The sequence below is a fragment of the Lepisma saccharinum genome, chromosome 20 (assembly GCF_977018435.1).
Source record: "Lepisma saccharinum chromosome 20, izLepSacc3.1, whole genome shotgun sequence".
Lineage (NCBI taxonomy): Eukaryota > Metazoa > Arthropoda > Insecta > Zygentoma > Lepismatidae > Lepisma > Lepisma saccharinum.
In genome coordinates, this window is record NC_139248.1 from 35,857,438 (window position 1) to 35,875,786 (window position 18,349).

General features: G+C 38.9%; 1 protein-coding gene across 1 annotated transcript in view; it reads right to left on the reverse strand.

Annotated features, from left to right (window-relative positions):
• LOC146003421 (chitin synthase chs-2-like) overlaps positions 1–18,349 on the reverse strand; it is a 191,233-nt gene that overhangs the window by 136,022 nt on the left and 36,862 nt on the right. The window contains exons 2-3 of the mRNA XM_083141704.1: positions 12,003–12,250; positions 2,036–2,329 (exon numbers count right to left, since the gene is read on the reverse strand). Of these exons, the coding sequence (XP_082997830.1) occupies positions 2,036–2,329; positions 12,003–12,250 (542 nt within the window). The remainder of the gene's footprint in view (positions 1–2,035; positions 2,330–12,002; positions 12,251–18,349) is intronic.

The following is an 18,349-nucleotide window of genomic DNA, read 5'->3' on the forward strand; positions in this document are numbered from 1 at the left end:
TCCCCCTGTCCCCCTGTGGTTGCGCCACTGCAATGTTAAATCAGCTTTTTATGGAATTATGATATGTGAACATTTCTACAGAGTTTTTCCGCGACATTCGCTACGAGACTCGGCGGCGAGTCTCGTAGCGAATGTCACGGAATGCTCTGTAGTAGCTATAGATAATATTCATTAGTAAAATATACATGTAATGAAGATCAGAATATACTTATTTATTGCAACATTCACATATATCTAAATATATGTAGTTATAGTGAATTTGATTGGGTGGGCAATCGGGTTGGCACAGGAATTTTTGGGTGGGCGCTTGCCCACCCGTGCCCAGCCCTGTCGCCGTCCCTGTCTACGTTACTAATTTTTGAGTTAAAGTCCTTATGTGTATTCGTAGTTTCATGTTTATGACAGACGCCATTCTTTCCTCTCATTATTTCGAAAACCATTGTATATTTGTTTAAATTGTTGTGGAGTATAAGATCACGCCGTTTGTATTGTTGTCACAATTATCAAAATTCACTGTGCCAGATGAATGCACCTTTCATTATGTTACTCTTCAAATATATACATTATTTTATCTACTTCCTGGTATGGAAAATTTATAGTAGCTGGTAGAGTCAGATTATTTTCGGAACAGCTCTGGCTGACTGCGCATGTCTAGCTAGTGAGCCTACCGACAGCGAGGAGCGTGAGGAACAGGGTCCGCGATTGGTGCCGGGTTGGAATGACTTCAGTAGCTCGCTTGTTGATTGGCTGCTTTGGAAGTTGTGACTCGCTCCCAAGCTGCAAATGCACAACAGTCAGGGATGTTATGGAAATAATCTTACTCTACCACTGAGTCAGTGCTTCGCGTAGCGGGAAATTAGGCTTACGCATCTCTCGTTGTAACCGGTCGAAACTGTTTTATTTTTATTTCGTATTACGCGTTATACGTGCGTGAGTAATTCTAATAAATTTTAATTAGAATATATTGTAGTTTTTCATTTAAAAAATTTAATACTTGTGGAATTAGAATCTAGTTCAAAATCCCGACAGAGAAAATTAAGCTAATTGCACCCCATTGCAATGGGTTTCTGCTGCTGAAAAGGAACTCACAGCATCGAGCCAAGTTTTCTTCTGGCGCGGTACATGCCCGCCTCTCCCGTTTGCCGCGGTTACCTACGAAGAAACTTGCAGTTAAACAGCTGCCTGTTGCAGCCTGCCTGCTTGAGCAACAAGCGACAACCTTAGAACCCCCACTCCCCGAAGCGGCCAGCAGGGAAACAGGATTTTGTCAACATAAATGTTCTGCCCTGTGGATAGGCGCCGGGTATAATTGAAAAATCGCTCAAGAAATGCAAAGTTATTAGCATTTACTCTGTCCCGGAATCTAATCAAACCGGAAATCAAATTATCCGATATTCATTCCGGATGCAATGGATAATCCGGATAATCTAATATCCGCATAATTCAGATACCTGAATATCCTCAAAATTAGAATATCCAGATAGTAGCAGATTTGATGAAAGGATTTGTAGAAAGTCCGTTCAGTGAAATACGAACACATCGGATATCTGGACATTTCTGATAATCAGAATGTAGAATAATTCTCATAATATGAATATCCGGATAATTTGGATAATATTTATATTCGGATAATATCCGATATCCCGATATTTGAAATTTGAATAGAAAATTATCCGATATACTACCGACAGGGCTGGACCAATGAACGCTTGAGAGGGGAAGTGAGTGCATGGAGGGGGAAACTCGGCTGCAGTTCCAGCCATTTGCAACAGAGTGCACACTCGCTTTCTCTCCTTCTCTACTCTAATGTGCAGCACAGATTTCCGAGACAGTGCGCAGGAGCAGCTTGTACTGCGGTTATAATATCGAACTTACAGGGTGTGTATAAAAAAAGGTACCGGTAACTGAACATGGTTTAATGTCTGAATATCAGTTACCTTTTTTTCTGAAACACACTCTGTTATTATGTGACATTATTTCATATTACAAACCTGCTTCTCTTAGTTATAAATATGAACTTTCATGACTTGCTTACCAAGGATTCCCGGTATCACGCACATGCAGCTGGTCAGCATGGCTCCCTTGACGACGTTGATCTGAGGGAACACGGCGAAGAACAAAATGGCGAGCCCCGCCGTGTGCAAGGTCTCCATGGCGAGCACGATGGCCATCTCTGTTAGCGACGCTCGTTGCCAGGACTTGAAAAACCAAATCCTCGCACAACGAATCAGCGTCCCCATTTCGGGGGCCACGTAGGCGAAGAACAGGCACCACACCCACGCAATTCTCTGGGTCGATGGGATGTGCGCTTCGAATTGACGTTCTGAATCTGCAATAATATTAATAATAATACAATAATAATAATAATAATAATAATAATAAAAATAACGCCAGAAAAGTATGGTCCGGTATAGGCAAATAAAATCCAACGAATCAAATCATACTCTGATACTACTGGAATTGTCCATAGGTATTGGCTCACACATAGTGTAGATACATCTTATATTTTAGCACACTCACTCTAAATGAATGGAAATAAATATTTAGTTTACTGTCTGGTACGTTAATTTTGTATTCATTCATCGTTCTATACCTTAAGGGGAAGAGTTACAGTTACGCACCAATTGCGCATTTATTTCAATATCGCCCGAATGGGCACTTCTACTAAAAAGAACTGGGTGTATCCAAGAGTATGAATTTCTCTCCATGCTGGAAGTGGAAGCGTTTTTTTAATGTTGATTATTAAGCTGTACACGATGTTTGAAAAATACGATGAATAAGAATTTTCGAAATCCCTTGTATTCCTTATGGGAAATCAACTTCAACATTAAGTTACGGCTAAAAATGGAAGTTTCGACGAAACTTCAAACTGCCTTCTTCCCTTTGATATCTTTTTCCATTCCGTCGGAAGTTTGATATTACGAAGAGAACAAATCAAATAATACTCCCATAAGCCCAATGCATTTCTCCATCCTGGCAGTGTTGTGTTGCCAAACCCGATGCGCATAAAAGAGCTAAATTTAACCTTAAATGGAGTTAAAACTGACTTTCAAGGAGCTAGATTTACGAAGGCAGGATAAAGTGCTTCCTAGGTTAAGAGTTTGGGAAGAGCCCTGCGGAAACTGTCCCGCTTGCCCTTAATAGGTAGGTTTCTCGCTTCATCGTCCAGGGTTTCCAATCTTGCAACTTACACTTCTGTCAGCTTAGGCTTCACTGAATTTAATATTATCTCTAACCAAATAGCTTATTCTTTCCAGGATCCTATCCATGTCAACAATAACTTCCAATGCGTTTTTTAGCATGCAGTTTTTTCTTAGGCAGTGTCCAAGGCAATTTCTATTAGGTTTTTTTATCACTTCTAGCATTCCCCCCCTTTCCCCAACTCTTTCCAACATATTGTAGTTTTAGTTCTTACTTTGTCCTCTTCACATGTTCCATCATCATCTTAGCTTAATTTCTAAAGCTTCTAGTCGCTTAGTCCGGGTGACAAATGCCTATATGTGGCATTACCTTGTTTTGAGGTATGAATAAAATGTTTTGACTGTTTTTGAAAGCTTATGTTATGTACATTTCAGATCCGATTGATGCCACTCTGTCAATCTTGAGAAATTTGAGTCATTCAAGATGGCGTCAAATATGGCGCACTTTCCACTTAATCACCTATATCTCAGTAACCAATTGTCGTAACCATAAAATCTTTTCTTTTAAGCTTGATCCTCATTAGATGAACTATGAAAAAGATGCTCTTTAGTTCTTCGCTAATGTCAGTACTTTTACAGTAATTTAAAAAATAATCCTAAAAATATGTATTTTTTCTAGCACTTTTTGTTTGCCTTGTAACTTTTGAATAAATTAAATGGCAGGAAATTGTTTTGAATAAAAGTGGTTTCCCAATTCATAACCTTTACAACAATATAAGACTTAATGCATTTGAATAAAAAAAATAAGCTATAAAATATGTTGCAAAATGGAGGATAGTGCCAAAAAAGTGCATCTTCATCACAGGCCGGCGGCTAAGTATCGAATCATTAAGTTTTTGATAAGAGCAAGAGACTTGGTAGGATTATTTGTTCCATCATTAAATACCTATATTTTCAGACGAGTAGCCAATCGATATCTGTGCTCCGACGACCGTCATCTTGAAAATAATCCGCCATATTGGATATTTTATGATTTGATATATTTCTGGAACGGTGCCCCCTAGCAACGTCCGGGTTTGTCAGAAATGCTCCAAAAAGTGTAAACTTTCATTATAATAAATATATATATATATTTTTAAAACTAGAAGTTTTGCAAAAAAACTACAAAACATTTTATGAGAATAACTGCGAGTTGAAAGTCTTAATCTCGAACCAAGCAATGGTATTTTCCATTTTGTAAGATTACGAAGTGTTTGTTGGAAGTCTTTAGATGAACTGAGTCCCTATTTTTTTTAGATTTATATATTTAACTTAAATAACATTTTAAGAGAAATACAATTTACAAACAAGTCAACAATTTCTGAAAAAAGGAGTCATTGAAATTTTTACAGTATTAAATTGTTGTATTATTTAAAAGAAAAACACATCTTTATTGTAATTTATTGTAATTCATGATACAAAACTAGTGAAAATTGTCTACAGAATTCCATTTATTTGAATCACTCTGGATCTTTTTCCTTCTTTAATCAGGTCTTCATATCTTTCAAATTTAGGTAATGCACAGGATGTCCACATGAGACATCCCTGATTTTAAATAACAATTGTGAGGAAACTCTTCGACAAAGAGCCTTGCTGTTTGTGGCATTATGTAAAGCAACTCAAAACTTTTTTGTTTGTTTTTTAATTTAGTGCACTTCTACGTGAGCTCCTCTCGTAACCCTCAAAATGTCTAGCCGATACTCGATCTCGACTTATGCACGCACTAGCATGTCAGGGGTGATGGAGTTGATGGAATTTTCAATTCTCCTGCGGAGATACGAAGGTCATATACAGGTGAAGTGTTGACCGTGGTTTACATAACCCCACAAGAATAAATCCAGAGGGAGTTATGTTCGGAGATCGCAATAGCTACCTGATTGTTCCATTGCGTCTTATCCATCGCTGTTGGAAAGTTCGGTCCAGAAATTCACGAAACATCCAAACTCCAGTGCGATGGTGCACCATCCTGCTGGAAGATCACATTTGGCTGCAGAGGAAGGAGCTGAGGGACAGCAAATTGCTCAAGTATGTCCAAATAACAGTTCCCGTTTACTGATTGCTCGATGAAGAAAAACGTTCCGACAATTCTGCCTTTCATCAGTGTACACCACACATTCTCTCGAAGGCCTCCCCGATCACCTGTACCATTTCATCAGACGTGCGTTTCCTGCCAGAACCTGACTGTCCGTTAGCACTCCCAATGGCTAGGAACTTGTCATGCTAAACCTTAATTGCCTTTACATCTGATAAAACATTCACAAGTGCAGTGTAATCACAACTTTGGTAACCATTTTTCTCAAAACTAGTCTTTAGCAAAATAAATGTAAAATTTTAATTCAGTCAATGAGATACACACAGTTTAAGTACGTGTTTCAAAATTGCTGTCAGTGATTGTATATTCGCATACAATGACAGACGACACCATAATATACAGGGTGAGGCAAACGTCCGGCACCACCCTTTTAATTTGAAAACGACTTGACGGAGGGCGATGAAATTTCGGATATGGGTAATTGGGGTGGGGGCACACCAGATGGGGCTAGTGTGTATCATGGCCATGGCGGCCATCTTAAGCCGCCATATTGGAATTACTTCCAGATTTTCAAATGGGAAGGGGTGATGTAGCATATAATTTTACATGTGCGTTTTCTCAGAAATAAGAATATGCAGTTATTTTTCCCCTAACTAGGATCGACTTCATCTTTAAACCATTAATCCACCTGCGTCCCGCCTCTCAAACAGAAAAGAAAAATCGCATTTAGCGCATTACAGCATGAGGACATTTAACCCCCCACCCCCTCTACCTCCCTCTTTCAGCCGTATTGAATTGTGAGACGTCGCCTTATAAACATTGCCAGGTAAGAAACGTAGTAAAAGTTGTTTGCCAACTGGAATGTTGGATGCCAAGTAGCTGAGGACATGGAGGGGACTGGTATAATTGATTTTTATGTTGCGTTTGGACCAATGAAACTCCTAACTCGTCTTCATAGATTTTATGCAATTGCGCTTATATTAACCCTTGTTATCTAATAAATATAATCCAAGTTATATCACACCCATTAAGATCATCTTATGCACTCGTGAAAAGTTAAGCATTTTCCTTGTCAAGCCTGTGTAAGCTTATGGAGTAATTTTAGACACGATTTTCTGGAGATCTATTCGACAGAAAATTTTCAAATTTTATCTGAATATTGGCAAAGCATGTCTCTGCAAAACCACTGTTTGATATTTTTTTTTACAGAATCAACATCCCGAAAATTATTTAAGCAATTCTTCAAATATTTTTTACTTTTCTTGACAGGGCAAGAACCTTCCCATGTTTATCATGCCAATAATATTGAATTCTATTTAACTGAAAGCAATGTTGCAGTATTTCATTCTTTAGTATTTTGTAGACTTGAATAAAAGCAATGTACTTTAATTTTGTTTGTGAATTCTTACTTGTAATTATTCATCGGAAGAAGTCTATGAAGAACATTTTTAAAGTTTTCAACATTTAACATTTTCCCCCGGAGGAGGTGGAATTTATTGTGACTGTCCAATATTAACATTCACAATTATTATGAACTTATTGGTAAAAAAAATAGGTCTTGCAACACTGATACATATTTATTTTGTTTAGAAAGTTGTTGATAAAAAATGAACATCAAAGAATGGCTATGAATGCTATCATTGTGTGATTGTACAAGTGTGTTAATATAGATATATATTCGAAGTTGTGATGTGTCTACATTTTTATTTATGCAATCTGTGAACTTAGAGAAGGTATTTTGGTATCCAGGCAAAGGCCGGGGTCTCAAATCATTGGCGACCGTAACAGGACCCGAACCTGTGGACAAATAGGCAATACCAAATTGTTGCAATGTTGCCAACCATATGTTTCTGGATTGTAAGAGCCATGTACGCAAACGGCCCGCAGATGAGGCACTTATCATCCCTGAGATATCAGGAGAAACTCCATAAAATTCTAATGTTGAAATTGTATCATGGAAATATGGATGAAGGGTGCCATGAAAGGCAGCAAATTAAGTGGTGTCTGTTTGATATCTGCGCATCATGAAAAAGCACAAAAAAAAGTAAAAGAATTCTTCGTCAAGAAAGTGATAGATGTTTATGGGAAGGTAGCAAGTCGAATCCAGTTTTTATTTAAATAGGCACTCAAGTCTGAATTTGACAACAACGAAAAGGTATATTAAATTCAATTTCGATTTTATGATTTGTAAAAAAAATGAAATGTATAATAATAATAAAAGGTAAAATATGAGTTTTTATGACTGATGGAATATGAAATTTCAGTCTGCTCCTCAGTGCTTGAAGAGAAAATTCCTGGCTGAGGGAGAAGGCTTTGCCCAGTGTGGGGAAATGGGGAGATGCTAGTATGGAACAACATGGAGAACATGCAGTATGTGAGGAGAAGGCATATGCAAATTATTCTAGTGAGATGCTTTATATGAATTTGCTTAACTGGATGATAACATCAACCACGCCACCACCCACTTTGAGCACTTGATAAAAAAATATTCTGGTGACCTTCCATACACGTGTCATATGTGTTATTACTTATGGATAATACTTCGTTTAATTTCTTCATGGTCATGTTCACTTTTCGATGGAATTTACATACCATAAGCTGAAAATTCCAAAAGTTTAGAAACCTTATTGACCAACAATCCGAACAACGATAGAGCTCAAGGGATATCATTAAATGTTTTCTTTCAATAGTGAATAAACTATAGGCATTTAATTGTATTCTAGATTCAATAACAAAGCATGATTTCTCCTGATTTATGTGGCTGTAGATCCATTTTATACCTCAGAAAGTTTATCCTCCCGCCACTCAGTGTCAGCCATCACGTGATGCTTTCACCCACTAAGAGGAGTCCTGGAGACAACACCTGATTTGTCCTCAACCAGCCAGAGCTCGCCGTTTCATTTGCGAGGAAATTTGAATACTTGGTAGACTTCCAGTGGGGATGTCTTTAGGCTAACCGCACACGAGAACCGACACGACGCGACGCGACGAGTCATTCTTGTTCAAAACGACTCGGTGAACGTTTAACATGGGGCTCTTATGGGCCGCAGCACAACAGACGATATATTTGACTCGAGTCAACTCGAGTCACGTTGCGACGGTTTGTGTCAAAACAGTGAACGTCGGTGGAATTTGGTCTCGCAGGAGCACGATGCGACCAAACACTCTGCGCCTGTGCGAATTCTTTCTCCTTAGTGCATCACCTGTATGTGACTCATTACTGTATCGTTTGACAGCACATGTAGAATTGACTGTGCGGTCAAGGTTTAAAATGGAGTTTGATTCAGAGAAGCTAATCGTTCTTCTCCATGCCAGGCTTCCGTTGTACGATTATTCCTCTACTGAGCACCGTAATGGATCATTTTGCAATTAGCAAGAAATGGAAAATTTCCTTAGCGGAATAACATAGGTGCAGACGTAAGCTCTGATCACGATCTTTTGGTTGCAGAAGTAAGACTAAACATAATAGCAGCACAGAGAAGATTTACTCAAAATTACAAGAAGTTCGACACTGACAAGTTAAAAATAAAGGAAATAAAAAATATTCATTCTACAGCAAAATAATAGAATTTAAGTATTAGAAATGAGATAGAGGAGGAAGATGGAATTCCACTAAATACAATAAATGACAAATGGACCCAAATTAATCAGGAAGAAACTTTAGGCCATAAAGAAATCGGGAAGAAACCTTGGATTTCAGATAAATCCTAGTGCTTAATATTGGATAGAAGGGAAATAAAAGCAAAAATAATAAATGCAAGATCCAGAACCAGTAGACAGGACCTCAATACATAATACCAAAGCAAGAACAGAGAAGTAATGAAAAACCTCAAGAAAGACAAGCGCGTATGGATTGACCATCTGGCAGAAGAAACGCTTAAACGACAGCAGAAAACTATATCAGATAACAAAAATGCTGTCAATGAGAGCCTTCAATGCTGACAGACCGGTGAAGAATAAACATGAAAAGGACCAAATGGAAAGATGGAGGGAAAACTTCACGGGAGTGCTAAATAGAATTGGAAATGATTCAGAGGAAGAGCAAGAAGACGATGGATTTCAGGATTTAATTAAATAATATGAGAAGATGAATCCTTGCCACCGGATTGGGAGAAGGGTCTGTTAATTAAGATCCCAAAGAAAGGCGATTTATCCAATTGTAAAAGAACTGGAGGGGCATTACGCTTTTATCCAGTCCAAGCAAAGTTTTTACAAGGAAAATACTGAATGGAATTAAAAAGGAACTTGAAAAAAGACTAAGGAAAGAATAACATGGATTTAGAGCAGGAAGATCGTGTACAGACCTCATAAATTGTGTCAGAGTCATAGTGGAACAATCACTGGAATGAAATAGGCAATTGTATCTAGCCTTTATTGATTTCTCTAACGCGTTTGATTCAGTAAATAGAAATAGCTCATGGAAGAAACTGGCCAAGTTGGGTGTACCCAATAAGATCATATCCATCATCCAGAAAACTACTCCTGCTGTGTTTTGCACAAAGGGAAAACATCAGAACCCTTTCCTTGTCTGAGTTGTGTCAGACAATACTGTCACCTGTTTCCACTCATGTTTGTTTTAGTTCTGGATGAAGCAGCAAGAAGAAATGGGAAAGAGGAATTCAATGGGCTATGACAGGAAGTTTGGAAGATTTAGAGTTTGCAGATGATGTATGCCTATTAGCCAATATATTTACAGATATTCAGAGTAAATTACAGGACCTGAATAAGGCAGCAAGAGAGGTGGTTTTACAGATAAATATAAACACAACAAAATATATTAGGATCCCCAATAAGGTTGAAACTAAGTTGAAAATTCGAGATGAGGACATCGAAGAAGTTAAAAAAAATTGTCTATCTAGGTAGCGTTGTTTCCAAGTCTGTGGGTCGGAAGAAGATGTGAATGCCAGAATAATGAAAGCAAGAACAGCTTTCCCAATGCTCTCATCGATATGGAAATGCAATAACCATCAAAGCAAAAATCAGATTATTTAATGCTCTATGGATGTGAAGCATAGATAGAATCTCAAAGTATATGAAATAAGCTTCAAGTATACAGAATTAGATGTTTGAAATTTTTCCTAGGAGTTAGATGGCCAGAAGTAATAACCAACTAGGAGTTGTGGAATAGAGCAAATCAAAATGAAGTGCAGAAGGAGAACTTATACAGGAAATGGAAATGGAAAGGACACACTTTGAGACAAGATAACGAAAACATAGCAAAAAACGCCCTAGACTGGAATCCACAAGGTGCAAGGAGAAGAGGAAGACCCAGAAACACCTGGAGGAGTACAGTACAAAGAGAGGCAGAGAGAAAAGGGAAGATCTGTATCGAGATCAAAGAGATGGCAAAAAACAGAACCTGCTGGCGTGCATTTATCAAGGCCCTATGCCTCCAAGAGGGGTGAACAGGGCAGTAAGTAAGTAAGAGCACCGTAATAAAGACAAAATTTATGCGCTATTGAATGAAGTGCACAATTACATTACCATAGGAAAATAGGTCTATTGGAATGGACAGAGAATGTAGTGTACAAAATGTATCGTAAATTCTACGGGAAAACCGTCTTCAGGCCAGTTTGATATTTATTGGCGAATTAAACTTTTTCCTTTTTGCAGGGGGTTCATATATTGCTGGATTCACGTGTACAGGAAATATATTTACAAGGAAATCTACTCTCTTTTGAGGGGAGGTAAATTAATATTATAATGAAAAATTACTAGAAATGCAATATCAAACAAAGCTACGCAATTGATTACTCATTTCCTCACACACAAAAAAGTGTTTCCAAAGCTTCAGTGGCTTTCATGTTTACACGTATATGTTAATGATTTTCTTTGTTATGCAACGGATTTAGTTTATGTACCAAACAAAATATTAAAATTAAATTATCATATTTACATATAACGTGACAAAACGGCAGAGGGATAGAAACATCTATGATGGTAATGAAAATTAACTTTCGTTGCCAGAAATAACTGTTTTTTATGGGGATATCAATGATCCCCCTTCCCCGTCACTCACACTGTCGCGTACCACCCTTCCCAACTTCATTCTTGTAAGCAATTTGTAAAGTTATGTTGTCATGGAACACTACAATGAATGGGATTGAAGTAATGAACATCTTTTTTGAACTCTTGTTCTTGTTCTTGTATGAAGAACACAACAAGACTCGTCGTGTCGCTTTGTGTATCGTAGTGTTGCGTCGCGTCGTGACGCGTCATGTCTCGTCGCGTCATGTCGGATCATGTGTGCGGCCGGCCTTATCGCACAACTTGCTAGCAACCTTGTGTTCTGACTTTACAACGGATTGCTTTCATTGTTAGGCTAGGTTTTGTTCTAACAGGACAAATAATACATTTACAATGTATTTATGCTAAGAGAACGAAACCCAACAGACCTAACCTAACAATGCAAGCGTTCCGCGTCTGAAGTCAGAACACAAAGAGTTGGTAGCGCGTTGTGCGATAAAGGAGACTCCTTCCAGTGAAGGGAAAGAAAAGGCAATCGGCACACAGATCAGTCAGGCATTTCTAGTGGCGAGAGGAAAATAATTTGCCCACCAAGGGCTTGAATAGTCCATTCATATTGTGTGCTTGTCCTTTCGAAGGGCTCGTGCAACAGCACAGTCAGTCGCTATGGTTACACAAAGCATATTACGTTTTGCAACAACAATCCGCAGGTGACAGATCATTTCATGGCGGGAACTGTAGCACGATAAGCCTCTTAGCCTCTTAGTGCACCTGTTCATCAAAATAGAATTCCTAACATTGAGAATCGTAATGTAGAAACTCACCAATGTTATCATTGCAGACCTCAATGGTTTTCCCTGATGTAACTTGGGACGCCATTAGGAAGACTGCACACTTGGAGGCGATTCCCGTTCCGAAGACGATGATGAAGACGAGGATGTAGATGATGACCTTGAGCACCCTCATGAAGACGTCTGTGCCTCTCTGATTGGCCATCGAGCCTCCCTTCACCTGCGCAGGCACCGTGCGGAAGACGTCCCACCCCTTTTTTCCATCTTGACACTGCTCACCACTGTAAAGGTAGAGAACATTAAAATGAGTTTTCAGTTACACCGTTGGAAGTTAGCGTAAAATTTACATTAATCTACCGTAAAAATTTAACAGTCTCTGGATGTTGAGTTACAAGAAAACGGATCGCAACGTTATTTTCGCCCATTCGTAGAGTCACCCACCCTCTGTACTGTGGCTAGAATCAGAAACTAAAATAACGTTGGCGACCTCTTGGAATATTAGAAACGGATACACACTCATACAAACAGATCTCCAATGCGAGATTGTAAGCACAACCAGGCCGACGCTAGTTATTTTGCCGCCCTGGGCGGTGGCGGTAGATGCCGCTACCTTTCGAACGCCCCCCCCCCTTCCCTCCCGACATAACGCAGCAATGGGAAATTGAAAATCAATATATTCCTAAGTAAAATATCAAACTATAAAATAAATAATGAGACTTGTTTCGCTACTTCAATACTATTAAGCACAAAAGGATATGTCGCTCGTCCACAGTTGTACTTTAAAAAAATGCGACACTAATATTATATTATTATTAAATTTTATGAAAACTCTCTCTCCCTCTATCTTAAATGTATCTTAAATGTAACAAGTATTAGGAAAGAAATGAAGGTTTGACTTCATATGTTTACCGTTGTAGGTCTGTGATATGATTGGATTATTAAAATAATTTCATGTAATATTCCCGGATCTCCCGCGTGGGTGATCTAAGTTCTGAATTATTTCTTGCGTTGTCCCCTCATAAAGCGGCTCTGGGGTTCACCCAGCTTCAAATTTATGGATGCCTGGGGACAATTCTGGTAGTTAAAGACGACCGACCGGAGAGTGGTGCTGATCACATCACCTCCAAAATGGTCGCGATTGAGAATGTGTTGACCCTATCCCCACATCCCCTAAATGTGCCTTCATGACATGGTGCTATATGCAAGTGGAACTTTACCTGTACACGTAATATTATTTTTCATATAATGCTATCTTGCATAAAATGGAGACAAGCGTGTATCAGACATGATTGACCGTCGAAGTTCTACACTCACATTAGGTGCAAAATCATGACCCTTTATCAGTTTAAGGTCTCCTTTGGTGTAATTGTTTTATTATAGCCGAAAGCACTTTCAATTCATCTTTTAAATCGATAGGCTTCATGTTTTAACATACCGGCAAGTTTCCTACACTTTTCAAACGAAAGAGCAGATGGCATATCTTTATGCTTACTAATATCATAAAAGAAATAGAAAAAATCACTATGATGTTTAAGCTGCTCAAATTTTTCTCTTGGAGCTAAAATAATCGTTTAGAACCTGGTAATAAAAATCAACTTTGTACCGTTTTTGTGGATCTTCAACAGTTTCATCATACTGAAAACTGCTTCTTTCTTCGATTTTAGACCTGTACAGTGTAGCCTACCTTTGGATCATCTATATCTAAATTCGATGCCAATTCTTTCTCATCAACAGGGACTCACAGGTCGCTGCCCTTCGACGCTTCCACGAGTGTAAGGGGGGGGGGGGGGCTTGCCAGGCTGCCAAGTGGCGTCTAATAAACTTTGAAATTTTTCATCACCCCTGTTTTTTTCAAAGAAATCATCTAACAGCATCTAACACATCGTAGACTAATGTTTTGAAGACATTTGCTCATTACATTACGTGGAGTAAAAGTCATACCAGATAGCTAGTGAGCAAGGGAATGTAAAGCCAGGCAACTGGTTTGCAATATACTGAGCCTCATGTATAACCATTTGGACAGTTTTATTGTCGCCAATTATTTGAAGGAGAGCATCATAGACTTCTCCCACTTGATATCTCAACGGAGTTAAGACATCGAATCTGTTTTCTCAACTTGTGGCACTCAGTGCTTTTGAAGTGAGACTACTAATTTTTCCTTCAAAACGGTGGGTTGGCGTATATTAACTTCCAAGTTATATACTATTATAACTTTCAGGTTTTCAGTAGGCTTATTTCTTTCTTCTCTTCAAATTTTACCGCTCTGAAACTTTGCCGCTCTGGGCGGTGGCACGGTTCGCCCCCCCTTCCCTCCCGCCAGCCCTGAGCACAACGCGCAACGATGCTAATGGTCCCGGTTTCGAATCCCAGTCCCGGGCATGGATTTTCTTTGTTGAGTGTCCCTCCATGAATTTTGTCACTCATAATCACTCATCCTCATCGTCGCCATTAGCCAAAAGTTGCAGAAAAGCGACGCTAAAAACAAAAATCAAATGAAATAACATCAAATTATTATTTTTAATTTCTCTGCAACATACAGAGAATTCAAAACATGTAAATACTTTTCTTACAAACACAGGAAAATTTAAAAATTTGCCCCTAATAATTTTCATCTTACTTCAACCACAATATTTGTTTGGTTGGGTGAATAGGTTGTCACACATATTGCACCTAGTTGTCGATATGTCCATCTATCAGCAAAAGCAAATATTTCTGCCAAAGTTTCACTCAAATACGAGGGTCACTATTTATATTTTGAGCCTTGGCAACACTGATTGAAGTTAGGCGCGATTTGACGTTTGCACGGAATCGTCTGGCATTATTGACCATAACGTACTTCAAATGTTTTGTCAATAGCTTCATTTGTGTTGTTTATGTTGTTTATGTTGCCTTGGAGATTGCGCGACAACAATAAAATGGAATTAACTCGTGAACATTTTCGTGTGATGACTTTTTACGATTTTCGACATGGATTATCAAGACAAGAGTGCATCGATCAACTTACTTCCACATTTGGCGATGAAACCCCATCCTTTGCCACTGTGAAACGCTAGTATAACGAATTTAATCGTGGCCGCCATTCGCTCACCGACGAGATTCGCGAAGGTCGTCCAAAATCAGTTGTTGTTCAAGAAAACATTGATGCTGTGCAAAACCTAATGCTGCAAGATCGTCATGTGACATACTGTGAGATTGAGGCAACTATACGCATTAGTTCCACCAGCATATATAAAATATTACATGATCATTTAGCTGTGAGAAAGGTATGTTCTCGTTGGATCCCACACAATTTGACAAAAACTCAAAAGACGCTCGCGTCAATTGGTGCAAACAAATGCTCAATAAATACAATCGTGGTGCTTCAAAAGACGTATATAAGATTGTAACAGGTGACGAATCATGGATATATGCATATGAGCCGGAACGTAAACAGCAGTCGACTGTATGGGTGTTTCAAGATGAACCCAATCCAACAAAAGTTGTTCGCGCTCGAAGCACATCGAAACAAATGGTCGCCTGTTTTTTTCGGAAAATCTGGTCATGTGGCAACTGTGCCTTTAGAGGAACGTAGAACGGTCAACTCTGAATGGTACACAACAATTTGTTTGCCAGAGGTCTTCGGTCAAATACGGAAAACAAACAAACGCCGTCGGATCATTCTTCATCAAGACAATGCCAGCTGTCACACATCTCGTCTAACAACCGACTTTATGAACTGTCAAAAAATCGAATTTATGGGTGATCCGCCGTACAGTCCTGATTTGGCACCCAATGACTTCTTCTTGTTCCCGAATGTCAAGAATAAATTGCGTGTACAACGATTTTCGTCGGCGGAAGACGCCGTTGATGCGTTCAAAAACCATATTATGGAGGTGTCTCAAGAAGATTGGAAAAACTGCTTTGACAAATGGTTCGAACGAATGCAAAAGTGTATTGACCATAAAGGAGAATACCTCGAAAAACAATAAAGCAGTTTTCAATGCCAAATTCATGTTTTTTCATTGTTAGGCTCAAAATATAAATAGTGACCCTCGTATTTCCACTCTTATCTGCAGTCTATTTCAACCAAACTACTCACTATACCGGTAGCTCGCGATCGACTGTTTGACGATCCCTGAACTGCAAATTGATACCACCCATTGAATCAGCGAACTTATATAAACGAGTGAAGATGGCAGCACAAGATCTTTAGAAACTCTGAAGTGAAACAATTGAACAAAACTCGAGCAAAAAGTTACTAAAGATAAAAATATTTTGTGATTCTTATTACTTTATAGTATACGTGAAGGTAAAATGCAAGATAAATAAGAGATGAAGAATTATTAGTTACCTATAAGTGAAAGTGGGCATATGGAATTTAACGCTGGACACTAAAATTAAGAACCGATCATGTAACACAAATGTGATACATTTGTTAATATTATACTGCTGGACAAAAAAGCGGACACCTTATCTGAATTGTAATTACTTATGAATTATGCTCTCAGTTAAGTATTGAACAATTGAACATTCATTATTGAACATTTTCCATATTTTTTCCGTTGTGGCCGCGGTGGCTCAGTCGGTAACGCGTCTGACTACCATGCTCAAGGTCCCGGGTTCGATCCCCGGCCGGTTCAAATCCGGGAACTTTTCTAACGGTGGAAGCGGCCCCGGCGCCTACCCAGCGTCGAATAACATGGGTACCTGGGGGAAACCCTGGGGGGTAAAGGCGGTCAGGGGCGTGATGCTGATCACATCACCCCCACTCACGACCGGATCAAGAAAGTGTGGGGCGTTACCCCCACACCCCCTATACGCCTTCATGGCGTGGTGCTATGCACAGGGGAACACTTTACTTTTTTTTTTTATTATTTATCTATTTATTTATTTACTCATATTTACTTATTTGGAATACCTAGTAGGCTCAAAATCAATTTTATGCAATTTTGTTTTAATTTATTGATTTTCAATTCCTGTTGATGTTATTTTGTTTAATGTCTAGAGAGCCATGAATTTTGGTTCATAGTAACAGATATTATTGACATTGTCATTACTGGTGTTTTTCTTGCAAGTGTATTGTAAGTTTGCTAGCTTGAAATGAGACGTGAAGAGGTAGTAAAAGCAGTAGCTCTTCGTGATGATGGTCGTAGTGTGCGTTATATTGCTAGGGTGCTAAATATAGCACGAAGTACTATCCATGAAGCTCTCAGACGGTATGATGCAATTGGTTCCTATGGTAGAAGACCGGGTTCTGGTCGGAAACGATGCACAACAGCACGGGAAGATCGTTTCATGCGTATCATAGCCTTAAGAGACCGTCGTACAACTTCAAATATTGTGGCACGGCGTTTGAGAAATGTTCATACGTAGAGCTGTGGTTTCTTCACGAACAGTTCGTAGAAGACTGGATGAAAGTGGTTTATCATCTCGGAGGCCGGCTACAGGTCCCAGGTTGTTAGCACGTTACCCGAAGCGAAGACTGGAATTTGCTACACAACACTTACATTGGAATGTGGAGCAGTGGGAAAATGTTTTATTCTCCGATGAGTCAAAATTCAACCTACGTTCATCAGACGGGCGTGAACATGTGTATAGAAGACCTAATGAGCGTTATGCACAATGTTGTTTCCTTGAAATAACACCCTTTGGAGGCGGTGGTGTCATGGTCTGAGGAGGTATTCTTTACAAGGACATACAGAGTTGGTTCTTGTAGAGAATGGGGCAATGACAGCTCGCAGGTATATTAAGGAATGTTTGGCAGATCATGTAGTATCATATGCACCATTCATAGGCCCAGATTTTGTTTTTATGCATGGCAATGCTCGTCCTCACATTGCGAATATTGTCACGGAGTACCTGGATGGAGTTGGGATTACGCGATTATATAGAATGGCCACCACAAAGTCCGGACCTAAATTCGAAAAAGCACGTATGGGATCAACTGAAACGACATATCAGAAACCGCGCAATAGTTCCAGAAACAATTGAAGAGCTAAGACGTGCTATTCAAGAAGAATGGGATCAATTGGACCAAGAAGTGATTACCAACCTTATTCGAAGTATGCCACAGCGGTTACAAACTTTAATTGATGCCCGGGGAGGTAATACCCGCTACTAGACAGCTTACACCAGTATCAGTTAACAATGTTAAAAAAAGATATTGCTAAGATTTCCTTCTTTCATTTTTGGTAGTTTTCTGTAACTTTCGTTTTTGTTCTAATTTAACTTATTAACAATAAATTTTATTTTTTTTCCGTTGAATATATTCAGGTTTTCTTATTTCCAATAATTTCTGCAACATTTAGTTAGCCTTCGAATCAGAATTTATGCGTTATCACAAAAAATGCAAGTGTCCGGTTTTTTTTTGTCCAGCAGTGTATATCTAGGTCAATATATGT